General features: G+C 43.2%; 1 protein-coding gene across 2 annotated transcripts in view; it reads left to right on the forward strand.

Moving 5' to 3' along the window:
- emid1 (EMI domain containing 1) overlaps positions 1-17,399 on the forward strand; it is a 42,469-nt gene that overhangs the window by 5,412 nt on the left and 19,658 nt on the right. For both annotated transcript variants that reach the window (XM_028414988.1, XM_028414986.1), the window contains exons 2-3: positions 231-344; positions 752-855. In XM_028414988.1, coding sequence (XP_028270789.1) covers positions 231-344; positions 752-855 — 218 coding nt within the window. The remainder of the gene's footprint in view (positions 1-230; positions 345-751; positions 856-17,399) is intronic.

The following is a 17,399-nucleotide window of genomic DNA, read 5'->3' on the forward strand; positions in this document are numbered from 1 at the left end:
TCTTCTTGCTCTGCGCGCACCAGAGAGGTACGTGCATGATGGCTGAAGTCACAGACTGGTTGGGAGGCGTGGCTTTGGGGTGAGCTCTTAGAGAACGGGGCGTGTGTTTACTTTCAAAATCTGGCTGACTCTCACTGAGTTTTCAAAATCTCCTACCCTACCTTTAATGTGATCTAAAAATCCAAGGTGATCCTGCTGTATGTCTGACTTATGTTTAATTGTCCCTTCAGGAACTGGTGTCCTCATACCGTCACTAAGACAGTGACCTGCCAGGTGCAGAATGGGACAATCCTCCAGCGAGTCTACCAGACGTGCCGCTGGCCACAGGGATGCACAGGAGGCAGGTGAGAGGGCCAGTACCAATACAGACGTGCCAAGATGTCAGGAACTCTTACAAAACTGATTTTAAGTACACTTTTAGAAAACAAACAACCAAAATTCTTGTACTTCCACAGTATTTTATAAGACAGTGTTATAAGACAGCAACCAGCATTCACTCTTCTGAACAGTTGGGTTGGGAGTTGCTGAACCAGCCTCCAGTGGCCATTTGACAGTGATGTTTCTGTGGTGGAGGTTGCTGCTTGAACATAACAGCTGGGGTTTTCTTGTCTATTGTAAGATCTGCCAATTAATCCAACTAAAATAAGAGGATGTGCTCTGATGAGAAACACATAAATATTTGTGTATGGAGTAGACAAAACCAAAATGAAACCAGCTGAAAACAAAGTTTGTGTGTGTGTTTGTGTTGCAGCTACAGGACAGTGGTCAGACCTTCCTATAAAGTGGTGTACCGCACTGTGACGTCTCTGGAGTGGAAATGCTGTCCAGGATTCAGTGGGGCCACCTGTGAAGAAGGTCAGTCATGACATCAGAGCAGTTCACCCAACTTCATACAGACATGAATGACAAACAGATCTCTCCTTCTTTCACTGTGTCACCTTTTCTTTACCTGCTTCCCGTTTCTTTATTAGTCTTCAAGCTAACTCGCCATCTGCATTACTCTTATTGCCTGCATATGTGCTGTCCAATATACTTGTGAGAGTAAAACTTTAAAACAGGAGTGATTTCCATTAAGCTTACATAAGGCTGCTTCTGTCTTCTAAATGAAGTTAAGAAATAGGATCCCCCAGCCTCCCCTGTGTGAGTCAGATACCTCCACTTTATTAATCAGTTTTAATGTCTTCATTGTACCACGTATGGCTTCTTTCTTTTCTGTGGTTTTGAGTTTTATGCTCCAGCTGGAACCAAGTCTTCATCCTCTTTAGGTTCCTTGCTAGCACTGCTGTTTTCATTTTTCGACTACGGTAGCCCACCACACACACACAGACAGACACACACACAAACTCCCAGTGCATAATGACTTCCCCTGGCACTGGCAGGTCTCTGCAGTCTGGGGAGAAGGGTGGAGCGTCTGTTTATGCTGGGACCCAGGACTTGAATGGGTGTAACACAAATTGCCGGGCTATGTAACACAAAGGACAATAAATGTTTACAGTGGTTAAAGTGGTCACTTTTTTGTGGTGATGCAAGCAGAGGCTGTTTTTCTCTTTTTACGCTCTCAGTCCCAGGTAAACTAAGATCAACTCTCTGCCCTCCTTGTGGCCAGAAGTCTGCTGCAGTGTGGTTTCAGCTGGAGAAATGACTCTACTTTTCCCGCTTACACTTGGGTGCATCAGAACTGCCTGAATGTTATGCTTGTTTTAGACACTCCCCACTCACAAGTTTAAATAAAAAAACACATTCACAGTCAGAGAACGCAGACTTTACTTAACAAAAGCAGGGGAACACACACTGAAGCAGGGAGGAAATTATCCAATTAAGTTGTTGCTGGAGGAGATTCCCCTCCGGTTGTCATGGCAGGAGGGGTCTGTCGAGCCAGCGGGGATGCTGGGATTAGCCACTTATCTGAGCGTCGTTCCGGGTGGCTCAGATCACAGGCGGTGCTGAGTGGAAGTGACAGGTCCCATTCACAGGGCCTTTACTCTCCGGCACCATGGATGCTATCCAGGGCCATCGGCGCTTTGTTCTGCTCCTGTCGCGTGAGCAGAACCCCTTGCCAGTGCAGAACCTGATACCCTGCTGCTGTCTGCCTCTTTGGCCACGTTACGAAAGAAAAAAAAAACACTTGCCACACGGGCAATGCTGGAGACCGGATTGTGCATATAACCGTTGCCATGGTGTTGCCAAGTGAAGTTAAAGCTACATGCATAGTTCAGTGGGTCAGTCCAGGCTCTTAATACCTGTGTGGCATCATCTGCAGATCTTCACATCTGTAGATTTTTATCTGGCTGTAAGCACTTCAATGAAAACAGAAACAACCTTATTTTAAAGAACAAACCCATCATCTGCACATCGTGAAATCTTTTGTCTCAGTCATGTGACATTTTGATAACATGAATCTCAAACAACATGCAAAAATATGTACACATCCTGGTACAGAGCATGCAGTGCTTTTCGTCTGCTTGTCTGCCTTTCACAGACTGTGGAAAATGTGTATGATCCGCTTATTTACTCGTACCGCCCTGCTTTCACCTCCACTGTTCTCCCACCAGGCCACCTCAAAAAGCCTGTGGCCACGTCTGACTCCCAGGGCCAGTCTGCATTACAGCAGATCCTAGCAATGTTCAAACTAGCAGTTTTTCTGAGACCAGGGGCTGCTTTAAGGTTAAAGAAAAGCAAGGAAGCAAGTGTGTTGTAAGACATTTGCACTGTCACTGATATGGCTAAAATCAAACATTTAGAGACGAGAGAGTTGTTTTCTCTTGCGTCCCTCTGTTCTCACTCCACTGCCTGCCAGCTCATTGGTCCACATATGTACATCAACAGGTCCAGTCTGTAGTAAAGATAACATATCTCTGTTTAAGTTCTGTTTTCCCAAAAAACCAAAGCAGCAGTGCACAGAGACAAATGAGAGATCATTATGGGAAGAGCTTGGTCTGTGCTGTCATCAAGTCTTACGCAGGCTTGTAAAGATTTTTGGATTCAGAGTGAGGGCTCCAAAGGCAAAACATTACATCACACCCATGCTGATAAACAAACTCACTCCATCAGAGTAAGATAACACTGCATCAGACAGGCACCTTTCACATTTGCTCTCTTTTTCTTACTTCCTCAGCCCAACCTCAGGACTTGGCTGGAATTCCAGGCCAATGGTGTAATTACTGGGTCCTAATTGTTTTCTATGAGGTTTGGGAGATATTGTCTTACTTGTGGACCTGGAACACAATGGTCTTTATCTCTGATTGAGCCTGAGAGAAAAAAAAGCCTAAGTATTTGCAGATGGAGGCACTTTCATAGCCTGCCAGAAACAGGGATTTAATGTATGCCTGGTTGGCTTTTGGCATTCCAAGTAAGTAAAGGCTTGTTTTCAGTTGGGATATCCCAACTTGTGCTACATCAAACACAAATATCAAAATTATGCCTCATTTAGAGGCAATTTTATGATATGAGAATATCAAATTTATCCCTTAAAAGCAGCATTATTACATTAGAGCTGGCTCTCAAAGACCCCATCCTATGTAGAGAATGCGCTCTCATACAGTCATATCTATAGGTATTCTCCCTTTATCTGCTTATTTTGATGGAGTCTTAAAAGTTTGAAGATGACACTAAGAGACAGCAGCTGATATACTGGCGCTGATTTGATTTATTGAGGAAAGCACATAAAAGAACTATGGCTGCAGCTTATCGCAGGAGGAGGTCGGCGTACAGCAAAACATATGGGCCAATGTAGACTTGAATTAGCACGGCTGTCAAAGCTCTGCTGCGGGGGTCCCCATCAAGCCGTATCTCATAGCCAAGCGGAGGCTGCGGTTTTTGGGTCGCAATTACGGTATGACTGGGAGGCAGAAGCATGCTGTCTGTAATAAGCCGCAGAAATGTAATCTGTGTTTTCACAGCTCAGAGTGGCTTATCACAGGCCTACACACTAAACCCCCCTGCTTTAAACATCAGTCGGCTGCAGCTTGCCACTAGCAATGGAAGAGTGGGAGTGCATGGTCGCCGGTATATGTGTTTGTCTGGCTGCCAGAGTCAATGTGTGGGTGGGAGAGCGAGGCGTTGAGGATTTGTACAGTGAGGGATGCAGCTGTTCACTGTGATTAGCTGCTTTAATGGCAGCAGCATTTAGTAGCTGTGAGTGGAGAGACTCCAGTCTGAGGTCAGAGTGAAGGGTGGTGAGGAAGAGCAGGTGACCCCCCCCTGCTCCAACTCCTCATAGACCACACAGAGGAGCACTATCAGAGTTGCATAACACGGACTCACCGTTTCATTCAGCTCTTCTCTTCTCTCTCTGTTTTTTATTTTTGGTCACATTCCTCTGCTCCCATGTGTTTGCGTTAGCAGGTGTTACATCTGCACTCTTCCATTCACAAAAAATAACAGATCTGGTGTCAGATTTAGCTGCATTCACACCCACATCCACAGCACTCAGGAGACAAGTTCTGTGAAGACACATAAATCCCATATACATGCAACACGGTATGGCGGCGTGTAGAAAAGGCCACAGCAGCTGATATTCATAGTTATGTAAATGGCAAGCGCACAAGTGCTGAGCCCAAAATTGGAAGCAGCTGAAGTTAAAGCGAACTGGGCTGAGGGCCCCAGATGGGATTAGACATGGGAGCGTCCAGCCCGTTCAGCACAGGCTGCTTGGCTCAAGGGAATTGTCATTAGTCATTAATTAACAAACAGCATCAGCGAAAACATTAAAAACTAAAATCAAGTAAACCGCACAGAGAAGGAAAGCTGTCCTCCTGTCTGTCTGTCTCTTCTGTCTTATGTGTGCTTTTATTTGTGCCAGATTCCTGAAAAATCCCAAGATTATACTTCATAGGAGGGTTTAGGTATTTAAATTGGAATATAATTATGATAATATTATTATGGCATTATTTTGAAATGTTCCATACAAACCACATAGTGCACAGCAAATCCCTCGCCGGCTGTGGAATATAATGATAGAGGCATAAGAATTATAATTATACCCCCCTATACAATGGCTGCAATACCATTAGAGAAGGACAGTATGGAGGAACATTTTGTAGGTTTGTGTAAGAGATTTTATTTATTTATTTATTGGTCAGAAAAGCCACATTTGATCAAACATTTCAATGTTAACCTACATCCAGTGAAATCCAGTGAAAAGGCAGATGCACTATTCTTTCCCTGAATCTTTTTTAATGTTTCATACATACGTAGCCTTGGATCTGAGTTAACTTTTAAGTATCTGGCTCCTGGACTGGAAATGCCTCTTCTGCTTACTGATTTATTTATTATTTCCCAAGACTTCCCGTGGGAGTACATCGAAAACTGTTTTCCTGCAGTCAGAAAGAAATAAAGTGGGCCGAGTCACCAGTGCACAAAAAAAAACTTTTATGGGATGAAAACAGACACACACACACTCACTCCCGCAAATACACACAAATGCAGGTCATGCCAGCTGGAGTATTCTTCTGTCCCCAATAAAGCAGAGGCATTTCCCTTCACCCTGTCCTTTAAGTGGACTGCATTGCTGACTGAGTGACCCACAAACAGACAGGCACTTTACAAGCTGAAGGATCACGCTATCGGAGAGAAGCAGAAAGAAGTAACGCACTGTCTTCCTGGCTGAGATAACACCAACTGAACTGGAAATAGCTTTTATCACATAGAAAAGACTACCTCTGAAATCCTTTACCTTTTAAATCCTCTTCAGGGGCGGAGGTGTGTGCTCTACCTCCTTTCTCCTATCTGTGCCATGTCATTAAAGCTGCATTAACCCCGTCTCCTCCCTGCCCTTCAATTTATCACCATCTCTCAGCCAGCAGGTATAGAGTGGCATGATGTAGGTACCCTATAACACAGCGCTACTGTCCTTAGGAAGGCTGTGAGAAGGTAATGAAACATATTTGATGTTTTGACGTCAGTGCTGAGACAATGGTGGCATTTATGGAGCAGGTAGACCTGCGGAACTGTTGGCTCTATGCAGCTGTGATGAGTTCAGTGGGCTCACTGGTGGCTGTAATCTATGTGACAACTCCAGACTTAGCTAGAAATCACAAACGCTCTACTGATATGTCAGATATTAGATTCATAAAGGCACACAGTGAATTTTCTTAGCAGCTTCTTTACTTAAAGCACCTTGAAACTCAGGGCCACACTAGCAGTGCATCATTATCATTGTCAAAATGTTTACCACAGAGACTAGTGAGACTCAGCTGACCTGTTCTCCATTTTGTAAAACATTTAAGTTTGGATACTGTGTTTCAAACACATTTTAAGGCAATAACAATGGCTCTGTGCTCCACTCTCTGGAGGTCGAAGATGCTAACTTTCCCGATGTTTCATGTTTTTAAAAATCAAACTAGTGTAAAATAAAGAGTCAGATTTAGAGGCTTGAGTCAGCAGATATAGACCATGAATCACTTCTAAACTGCTGAGTAAACAATAAAACTCTTTTATACACATTCAAATGTCGGATAAATCCCTATAAAATCTACTTGCCTCATCGCTGCATCATCACACTGCCCTGATATGCAAACCAAAGACATAAAAACAATAAAAAAGTTGCTTTTATATTTCATCTCTTATTCTGCATCAGCCTGAGGTTTTTCTTCCCTCCCAGTAGTCCTGCTCATTTGTCGCTGTTATAAGTTTATAAACATGTACAACGCCACATGAGAGAGGCTCGCTGTTGTGGAACAGAGGGTGGGGATTTTATAAAGCTGACCTTCAAACCCTCTTCCCCTCCAATCTACTGTATACTAAACCACAAACAGAGCACCACATCACAGAGACCGTGCTGCGGCGTGTTGTGCTGACATCATTTATGGCCTTTTGCTCCAAAATCCCCTCTGCTCCTACAGTTTGGTCCCAGTTTCCCAGCCATGGTTGGATAATGTGTAGAATTTAATAGTCATTGCCCCTGTCTGACTTTTCAGCTCTGCTTTGAGCTGGTCTTTGCATATATTTCCATTTGCTCATGTGGTTGATACGGTGCTCATCAGGGATGAGAGCAGTGGTGCTGATGGTTGTGATTAGTCCTGGACTGAAGACCAGAGTACAGAGGAGGTTTGGATGAATTGCACCAGCAGTCCGTCTAATTAGTAACATGCCTGGTTGGCTCTCAGAGCTCAGACCTGACAGAGGAGCTGGCATTCCCCTCGAGGAGGCAACTGTCTTGACCAAAGAGAAATGACCTCACTTGATTGGCTAGAAGAGGAAAAAGTTTGAGGATAATAGAAGTTGCCTCTTAAGATCAAACATCTGACAGAAAAAGCTGCAAAGTTTACAGTAAGACTGCCCTCAGTCTGCAAACCACCTCCACTGGTTTAAAGGTACTTTATTTTTGAGATCTCAAAGTACACCTTAAGTGTTACCTGAAAGCTCCCTCACATTAAAAATGTACAAGTGAAATTTACAAATTGACCCTCGATCTCTAATTGCAGTGTGACTACTATGCAGGCTACAAGATGTGCTATCATTAGCCTGTAAAGTTAGACAGTATATAACTTGGACGAAGCATGACGTCACCCGTAGGTTTTTGAAGAGTCATTCAGAGTCCCTGTGTGAAGCTCTTGCCATGTTGACAGCGTCACAGTCTGTTCCTTAATTCAAAGAGGGAGAGTGTCGATAGAGTTGAGGCAGGTGAGCAGTTCTTTGTACCATGCTGTACACACTATTTATGTGTAGAGGTGGCCATTTTAACATGGGAGTCTACAGGGATTGACTTTTGGAGCCAGCCCCCAGAGGCTGCGGGGTGAACTGCAGTTTTTAACACTTCTGCATGTGCTTCATGGCTCAGCCCTGGAGTTTGCTGCTTGCATGTAAACCATTAAAAGTTGTATGCGCTTTACACACAAACCAGATACAAAGGCAAACTGGTTTACAACATCTTTATCCACCTTGCACTTATTTCCTGGTTTATGTGTTTTACCTCACACATAATAAAGATTTTTTTTTCTAGAAGAGAAAATGGTAAATATTTAATGTATGCTGAGTGCTATGTACCCTCAATTAATAGAGAGGAAAGAGCTCAAATCCTTTGCAGGATTTACGCCATGCTACCTTCTAGATGCACAGCTTGTTGAGATAACCTCAGCGACACAGAACGATGTGCATGTTGTTCAGGAAGTGTGGTATGCCTCTGTGGTCCAGGTCCAGTCGTTGTGGCTGGAGTAAGTGGTTGTGGCAGTGATGGTGTAGCTGGCGAGGCAATGCCGGGGGCTGAGAGCCAGAGAGGCCCAGCGGGGTGATCTCATTAACAACAGGACGTACCCCCGAACCTCTAAACCCAGGCCTGCATTCCGTCCGCTCCACTGCCCCTCGGGACTCATCCAGGGGGGCTTTAACAGCCCCGGTGTTTTTGTTGGACCCCCGCCACAACCAAAGCTGAGCTGTGCGTAATGACTCCCCCCACCACTACCTCAATCAGGACATAAATACAGTCCAGAGCTGGTGTCTGTGTGTTCCTGCCTCCTCGGGTGTTTATGGCTCTCTCACTCATTCATGCTAAGCTCACAGCCAGGGCCTGGAAGCAAACACTCGTGCTTGCACACATGCAGACACCTGCTCTCTGAAGCACAGACACATATATCAAAGCTGTATGCACAGACAGATATGTGACTAAAATTAAATGTACACTTTTGCACCACAGATGACTGCGGTCACGCTAACATGGAAAAAAAAACGTGGTGAGCTAAGCTGGCTGAGTCGCTGCGATCGATAAACAGGATACACAGATACTCACTCACTGCCTCCGCATATATACATTCAGTATATCAGCTGCATGTGTGCTTTATGACTGACAGGCTGACAGGGCAGTAAATCATTGAATGTGGGTTGACTGTTCACTGTCTGGTTAGCTGTAGACTCCACATTACCAGGTCATATGGTGCTCTAGTTATTATTGTATAAAGCACTTTTTATAGGCCTCTTCACATCTAAAATGAACACTGCATAACGTTTGTCTCCCCCCTTCTCTCTGTTGGAGTAATTACACTGTTAACATATGTGCAGGTCATCTGCATGCAATTTTCTTAAAATCACAGCAGCCAGATCGCTAATGCTGCATAACGCTGTTATATCTTCCTGTCCAACAGCAATGAGGCAACATCCACTGCTGTCAGTCACTTATCTTCTTTCACCTCCATTTGTGTGTTTCTTCTGGGGACAATCGCCTTTTCTTTTTACACTCTATGCTGTCCTCTGAAAGATGAGTTTTTTTCCACCAGGGACCGTCTGGCCGCCCTTTCCTCACCAAGAAAACAACAGCAGCGGGTGAATTGTGGAGGTGACATCAATAACCAGTGTTTATATAGATAGCTCCCTCCTGAGGTCATGTAAATCTGCCAACATACTGTATGTAGGAAGAGGTGACGGTCAGGGTAATGCTCATCACACCAAGCAGTTTGACCAAAAATGTATCTGTAGTTTTGCAAATTGATAAATGATGTAGTTGTAGCTGAGTTGTTGTATGTTTAGACTTTCTTGCTTCTCTGTAATAAGTCTAACTCACTCATTCAAGTCTCAGTGAGGCAACTAATTCTAAATTAGGACTTAAAAGTACTTTGAAAATGGCACATGCTTCTCATTTTACACATTACACAACAAAAGAACAGAAAGGATTGTGTAGCTTTAGTTCCTGCATTCTTTATAATAATAGTTTCTGAATTTTCGTCTTGAGCCAGCATCAGTCTGAAGTTGTATGTGATATCAGATGTCAGAACCCAGAGTTCAGGATCGGGTAGTGAACTGGTCTCTGTGAGCCTTTTCAAAATGGTTACCCTCTGTGGACATCCCCCATCATTACACCCTATTTACAAAAGACCAAAAGGATTATTCTCAGTTAATGCGTTTTATATGAACCCTCCACTTTGCCTGTGTAAACCTAGCTACTTGAGTAAACAGAGCCCTATTGAAGCAGAGTTACTAAATCTGCAGCCAGATGGGTCCTCAATCCAGAGACAAAGTGGAGAATTACAGTTTGTCCTGAATGTCCGAGCTCCGCCATGAGCCCCCTCTCTTCCCCTCTGGCCTCACTAATCTATTCCTTCGCTTTGAGATGTAGAGAGAGATGAGCATGTAAAATGAGCTGTACTAGTGAAAGGGTGGCATAGTTCCAGTAGGACACGTTTCCCCCCCACCGCTGCCAGGTAGAAAAGACAACAAGAGTGAGAATGGAAAAGAGGATGTGCTTTTCTTCCTCTCATGTTGACACTTGCGAAGAAATGGGATGGCACTGTTGTTTTAAGCCAGATGGAGGAAAAATATTTTAAGGGACATAGAGAGAAGGGGAAATGGAGGGGTTTTCTTAACTGGAAAGGCCTGTTCATGTTACTGTTAAAAGGACAAAGAACAGACTGAACTAATAACCATGATGAGCATCATTCATAGTTTATGTACGCACCATAACCACAATGTTCCTTTGAGGTAATTTATCATTTCTGAACTAACAAAAAAAAAAACTAAAATTAGATTTGTGGTCTCCTTGTCTTTGTGTGATCTGTCTGACCTTCCATGCACCACTACCCCCTGGGTGTGGGTTGGGTAGCCAAAGGGACGCCAAAGGGGTGAAAGGGCGGAGGATTGAGGGGTACAGGGTTTGTGCTTTCCTGCAGAATAATGGCTTGTATTGTTCCTTAAGTGGCAGCACTGCGTCCAGACTATGATAGGACATTTCTTGACACGCTCATTCAATGTCTGTCTTAAATTTCAGTCACTTTGGAGCTTTATGTTGTGAGCTGGTCATGCTATGGGAGTACAATGTGGCTCTTTTAGCACTGTGGTATCAGTAAATCAAAAGTATGATTAAAGGCAAAGAGAGTGTGACACAAGTGTCTCAGCATTTAGGAGGATGATTGACTGAGATATCCAAGGAGAATTGAGTGCACTTTGTTTTTTTTCTGTGGTTTGACTGTCCATTGTTCTCTTGTTTTCACTCCATCTACACTGTTAGACTGAAAGCTGCAGCCAGCATGGACATCTGCCAGAGATACATCCAACTAATACTTTCACTGTGGACGTGTAATTGTGATGGAGGCCTCACACGCTCCCTGGTCCCGTTGAGGACAGGAGAGGGCACGCTGGGAGATGAATTACAAACACTGCTCGAGATCATTCATCCATCAGAGCAGCTCTTTTTTTTGCCAAGCTGGAATTCCTTTCCCCTGGCTGCACCTGACAGTGCAGAAACCTTAGCCCGAGCTGCTGCCAGTTCACTTTTTGTTCCAAAAGCACAGCTGAGTTTTGTGGAAGTTTTCAGGAGGCTCTCAGTTAGGACTAAGGCAGTTTCTGTCAGCAGCGAGCAGACGCCCTGCTCTCTGGAAGAGCCTGGAAGGATGAACCATGCAGCAGATGGGTGGAGCGTGGATGGCTATCATCAGCAGTTGTTGTTTGAATGAAAATCTGTATAGATTTGAAAAATGAATTGTTAAAAGGGAGTGACATAATGAGTTAGGGGACTGTGCAGAAGGAAAGGGGGACATACCTGTTGGCTGAGTGGTATGCAGCAATATTTTTTTTCTCCCATATTTCAAGATGAAGATGTCCCCAAGAAGAACTGCTAATGCATGTGCAGTGCTGAACACAGAACCCATCCTTGGCATCCTCACTCCCAAAATCTAAACATCCCTGAATCATCCTGTGAGGTTGTGAAGTCTGCAGAGTTTATATTTTTGAGTCATCTCCTTTGGAGTATGTTTTAGTATCCTGCATACAGTTTGTTTGACAAAGGGAAAGAGCTCCTGCTGTTATGAGATACTCAGTGGTATTTTTAAGCCTTAACATTTGAGGAGAAGAGACAAAGATCATGAGGATGAGATGCAGAGGATGCATGCAATAACACAGCAGGCCATGTGAAGAGTGTGTTGTTTTTAGGAATCATACTATATGTGTGGTTGTTTCTTGATGACTGCATGTGAAGGGAATTTAGTTGGTGTTCACATTGTTTCAAAATCGCCTTTGAAAATGTTTAATTTATGTTTGCAATTTAGCTGAGCTGACCCGTTGGGACAGTCATCGCTAGAAAATTCTGTGCTGGTTTGTTTGTTCATACGCCTGAAACACTGACATGCACAACACATGAGCATGTTTGCTCTGTGCTCTCCAGTGGCCATGTCAATTGTGCTCTGCCAGGAACAAAGGCAAAAACAGTTTGCTATAGAGTGCAAGAAAGTTACTTGTCCATAAAGGGAAGCAGCTGTTATCCAAATATTAAAATAAATAAAAAGATGCATTGTTTCAAAAATGCTTTTTCACGTAGAACTGTTGTTCCTTTACTTTACCTATTTGTTCTATGTGAAAGGTACAGGGTGAGATTGCATTGTTGTTGGCCTTTTATGCCATCAGTGGAGCACCAGATTGACAGCTCACGTGTGTGTGTGTGTGTGTGTGAAAGAATCATGTAGCAATTGGCATAGGTGCATCTGATCATGCCACCAAAGCTTGAATGCATCGTTGACATTTTATTTCTACTTAATGTAGCTTGTGTTGCTTTTTTAAATGCTGTAATTTGGCAGAAGCCATGATGATGACTTTAACCACTTAGCACGTAGCATTCCCAGAGTAGCTACCCCCAAAAGAGCTCCTACAGGAACTCTTACTTTCCAGCTGGAAATGTACGTGATTGTGCAGACTACCCAAGAACAGGAACAATGCATGCCGGCCTAGCAGTTTCTGTGATCACAATGAGCTTGTCATGCATGAAATTTATACCGAAACATTTGCTAAAAAGCCCTGTGCATTTAAACGGCCTCCAACGTGTGCAAAATTCGGGCAGTCTATGGTAACGTCAGACAAAATAATGGCTGGGAACAGGGTTTACCCAAGAGCACATCTAAAAGTTTATGTTACTACATGTTTAAAGCGCCTTATTGCAAACTATTTTAAACAGTGGTAGGGACATGTTTCCAGTGTCCCCACTTTAAATGACTTCCAAATCTGGAAGACACAGTAAGTCCCCACGAGACAAAAAAGAGGGATTTAAAGTTTGCTGCTGTAAAATCAGCCCTGAGGCAGCACTTCATGCCTGAATTATGATAACTCTTTAGAAAAAGGGAGGAGGATTCAAGTGCAGAGGCAAAGTGACTTTCATTTTCCATTCTTATCTCACCGCTGAGTGATGTCATGTGTAGTTCTGAAGCTTTCATAAGACCTTAAAGTAAAACACTTTTAAACAGCGGTCTGGTGTATAGTTTTATGTAGAGGGCTCTGCAATGAGTTATAAAGGCTGCTTTGCCCTGAGTTGTCATTTGTGGTTTTTATAGGTTTCATAAGTAGTTTAACACTCTGCAGATAAAACAGAAACAGCCCTCTAAGTCAGCAAAATTAGCCTTTATGTCATGCATGTAGATGGTGATTCTTTTATGAATCAATTAAACACAATGAATAGCTGAATAGCTGAATAGTTGATGGGTTTGACGGCTGTAGGTTTTTAAGAAGCAGCCGCTCAGTATCTTAAGTGTGATAGGTGGAGAGGACGAAAGAGCGCTTATTGTTCTGCACACACACGTACACACAGTTCTCCATATCTTAAACAGTTTTTATATACTTCAGGCATTTCTTGGCTTTGAATGAGACAGTGGGACACATCCATCCTTTTTTTCTTCAAGTGCCTGGAGAGATCAGGTCATCCTTAGCCAAGACCTCCAGGTCTGCTTCAGAACACACCTCACACTGCCAGATATCAGCAACGAAGGGGAGAGGACAGAAAGGATACACGCATCATGGCTGGACTTCACACACACACACACACACACACATTCTAGACAAATAGACACTGCAAACATGCACACATGGGAGACATATTTAGTCGAGGCAGGCCAGATGTTTTATCTCAGTATGTATGTGTCCGAGTGCTGTGCTCCCTCTGAAGGTGTGTTAATCTTTCAAGCTGGAAGCTCGGCACGTCGCCACGGCTGCTGTGACCAGGAACGTTCTGATAAATTACACTTCGCTGACCATGGGGGGTCCCGCCTGTGCAGTGATTTAGACCTGTAACGCCACAAAAGACCCTGCACGCCATAAGTCTCTTACAGACACGGTGCAGCATTTCCCCTGTGACTCTTTCTGAAACCTGATAATGAAACTTTATCTTCACTTCACTGACTGTCTAAATATGACTGTTCGGGTAGAAATTACTTTTTTTGCTGGAGCAATGATGATATGATTACTGAAATAACAAGACTGTGTTTGTGTGATGAGTAATACAGTGCTAGTAATTACTGTATGTGATTAAAATGCCAAACAATATAATTAAACATCAATCATAGTCAAATGAATCATTTGATTGATTGATTTTCTTTATTCATTTTTACTTTTTGTAGATAAAAGAACTACAGTCTGTCATTTTGTAACGTGTCCATGCATTTTTCCTGTAGTGCTGACATTGTTGCAGCAGTTGATTGATTAGGACGTCTAAATGAATAAATAGGTGCATTTTTCATTTCCTTTTTTCTTTGTTTTAAAAAAACAACACTAAACCAAACATATGAAACAGTACAATGCATGTTTTTCTTCCGTCAAAGATTAACAGAACTCTTTAATACAAAGATAACACCTAAATAATCATTTTTAATTGCAAGCCTGGTTTTAAAGTTGTAACCTTGTCAGACTTGCTCAATAGGTAGCTGGTGCTAGCTAGTTAGCATGCTAACATCAGGGACATCTTTAACATAATGTTGGAGCTTCTTACGTATCAGAATTTTCAAACTTTTAATGCCTCTTATGGTTTCTGTCTGTTTTGAGGCTTAAAAACACATTCAGGAAATTTCTTCAAATTTGGCACAAATGTCCATTGGATTCAAAGTTAAGAATTTGGTGGGCAAAGTTCAAGATTACTAAGACTTTGCCTGTAACTCAGGAATACTTTGAAGAAATTTGGCACAGTCCTTCTCTTGGACAAACTGGTATATTATTGTTTTGGTGGTCAAAGATGTGTGATGTTGCTGAAGCGTGTACTGGTCAGTTTCAGATCAGCAGTTTCTCACAGTGTGGGTGTGACGTGGGAGTGCAGGAACAACGTTGATGAAAAACCTTGTGAACGCCAGCAGGGAGGAGTTTAAAGGGGAGCTTGTGTTCCTTTGTAATGCGGTGCTGAGATAAGGGCCGCATCCACCTTGCCAGCCTCCGTTGAAGCCCTCAGGGGTCAACAACCCCTGCTGACCTCAAAGTGTGATCACACAGTCTGTTTTATTAGGGGACAGGGACAACGTGATTGATGGCTCTGCACTGTTTGATTCTTGTTGGGCCCGTTGCAGTAACGGTTCTGCTGCATTTTTGATCTGTGTTTCCCCCTCGCTCCTCTGATCCTGTAATCTGCTTCCACTCCCCTGTATGGGAGCTTCTCCTCCAGATATGTGTGTGGATGCTTTCATCCCTGTGTGCTTGTCTTCACACAGTCAGCTCTGTCTGTGGGCATGTTGTTCTGAAGTGCTTTTCAGAGATAAGACCCTCATACTGGTGTGATAGCAGGATAGAGGAGTGAAAACACTGAATGGAAGCATCTTCCTCCCCCCCGCTTCCTTTATTCATCTCCTTTATCTTTGTTCCTCCTCAATTCCTGAAAGACTTCAGTGATCTGAAGCAAAGGCAATTAACAGCACTATACTTGCAAACTACCTTCAGCCTTAGAATAACAGAGACTTTGCCTTGGCAAACAGAGAGGAGTTGGACATAGAATAACATAGATGCAGTGAGTTTTCCTGGGCTGAATCGTCCAGCGGCCCCCACCGATATGTCCTCGCCAAAAAAACAAGTACAGAACCCAAAACCCTACATCTGCTCTATAACTTGGAGCACAGCTCCTTGTACAGTTAATAAATCTGTCTTTGAAGCATAAAATACCCTGAAGTACCTTGATCTTAATATTTGGGCTCATTTTGTTACCAAAGACTAATTTTGTGCATTATTCACCGCTGCTGTTCTTATCTCATGCAGAACCAGAGATCATACTCTATTTATTGTGGCCTCAGACATAATAAAAGCATGTTGATGGTGTTTTGAAAACACAAATCAGAAGAGAATGACTGTATACTGATGGGTCGTGGATAGTGGACACTGCAGGATAATTTACACACGCAAAACTCCTGCAATATACTCACAGTGCTTAATAGCATGTTGTATTGAAGAGATGCCTTTTGCCCTCACAATATAAAGCTTAAAAACTCACTGATATATTTTGTTTTTCTCTGTGACCTGTAGTGCTATTTATTTATCAAAATTATTTTTGTATGATGTGACATGTAATGTAAGGGGATTTAACTTTTCTCCATACATATATAATACAAACATTTCTGTATTTTTATTTGCTGCACTGCTCAGCTCTGGATGGCCCTTATTAGCGTATCATCCCTTTGTAGAGCACACAGAGCATGCATACTTATCACCAATGGTGCATAACACAAACAAACTGTGGCCCCACATATACGCATGAGGGCCCACTTTATTTCCATCTGTGAGAGGGAGCAGACATGAGACAGAACCTCATGCTGGAGTAACACTGCTCAGCCCTGAAGTGTCGTCACTGGCTGTTGTGGGTGTGGGTGTTATTACTCCATCCACTTCAGAGACAGAACATGTAGATGCAAAAAGACACCTGTGCCGAGTGGCACAAAGGGCCTTCATAGGCAGTTTGGACTAAAAGAACAAAGAGCGACATCAAGATAACTTGTGGAAGCGTATAAGTGGTGTACACACACTGTCAACAGTCCTGTTTGTCATGATTATGCTTATCTGTGGGGCGCTGAAATCCTCTGAAGGTCACTTTGTTTATTTCCCGGGAGTTTCTAAAACATGCCGTGTGTAAGTGTTTGTCATCAGGATCCAGATGCCGCAGATAGCTTCAGCTACACAGAGATTAGCCTTTGAAATTCCAACACAAGGTAATTAGTGTCATCCTTGTGTGCTGCATACAGCGCTGTCTCTCTCTCTGACACACAGTCAGTTTGTAATATCTGAGTATATTTGAGGATCTACAGCGTTTATTTTCAGTTTGTCTGTAAGGTCTCTCCTTGTTGACCTTCTTAATTCCTGGTGTTGTATCTTGACAGATCTCCAGAGCTCTTTACCTTCTCTGTGTGTTTGTCTTTTTCTTTGGTAATTCACATACTTTACACGTTGTACTGTCACAATAAAGACTTCCTGCACTTCCTCTGGGTTGTCTTAAACGGATTAAAGAAATCCTTCTGTTTTTTTTGCGGCGGGGTAAAGGTCAGACGCTGTATAGACCTTTCGGGGTGTTGTCGGGTCACTGCAGATCAGCTGTCATGTTTGTTTTGTCTGTCTTCTGTTTTGCTGGATGTAAGTTTAGCCAGAGTAAAGCCTGCAGCGCTGTGTGAGTGATCAGGAGAATGAAGTCCAGATTGCTGCACAGTCTGTCACATGCAGGTTTCATTTATGTCTTAAAGGCTTCTTATACAAACTGC

Source organism: Parambassis ranga, chromosome 9 (assembly GCF_900634625.1).
Source record: "Parambassis ranga chromosome 9, fParRan2.1, whole genome shotgun sequence".
NCBI classification, from domain to species: Eukaryota; Metazoa; Chordata; class Actinopteri; family Ambassidae; genus Parambassis; species Parambassis ranga.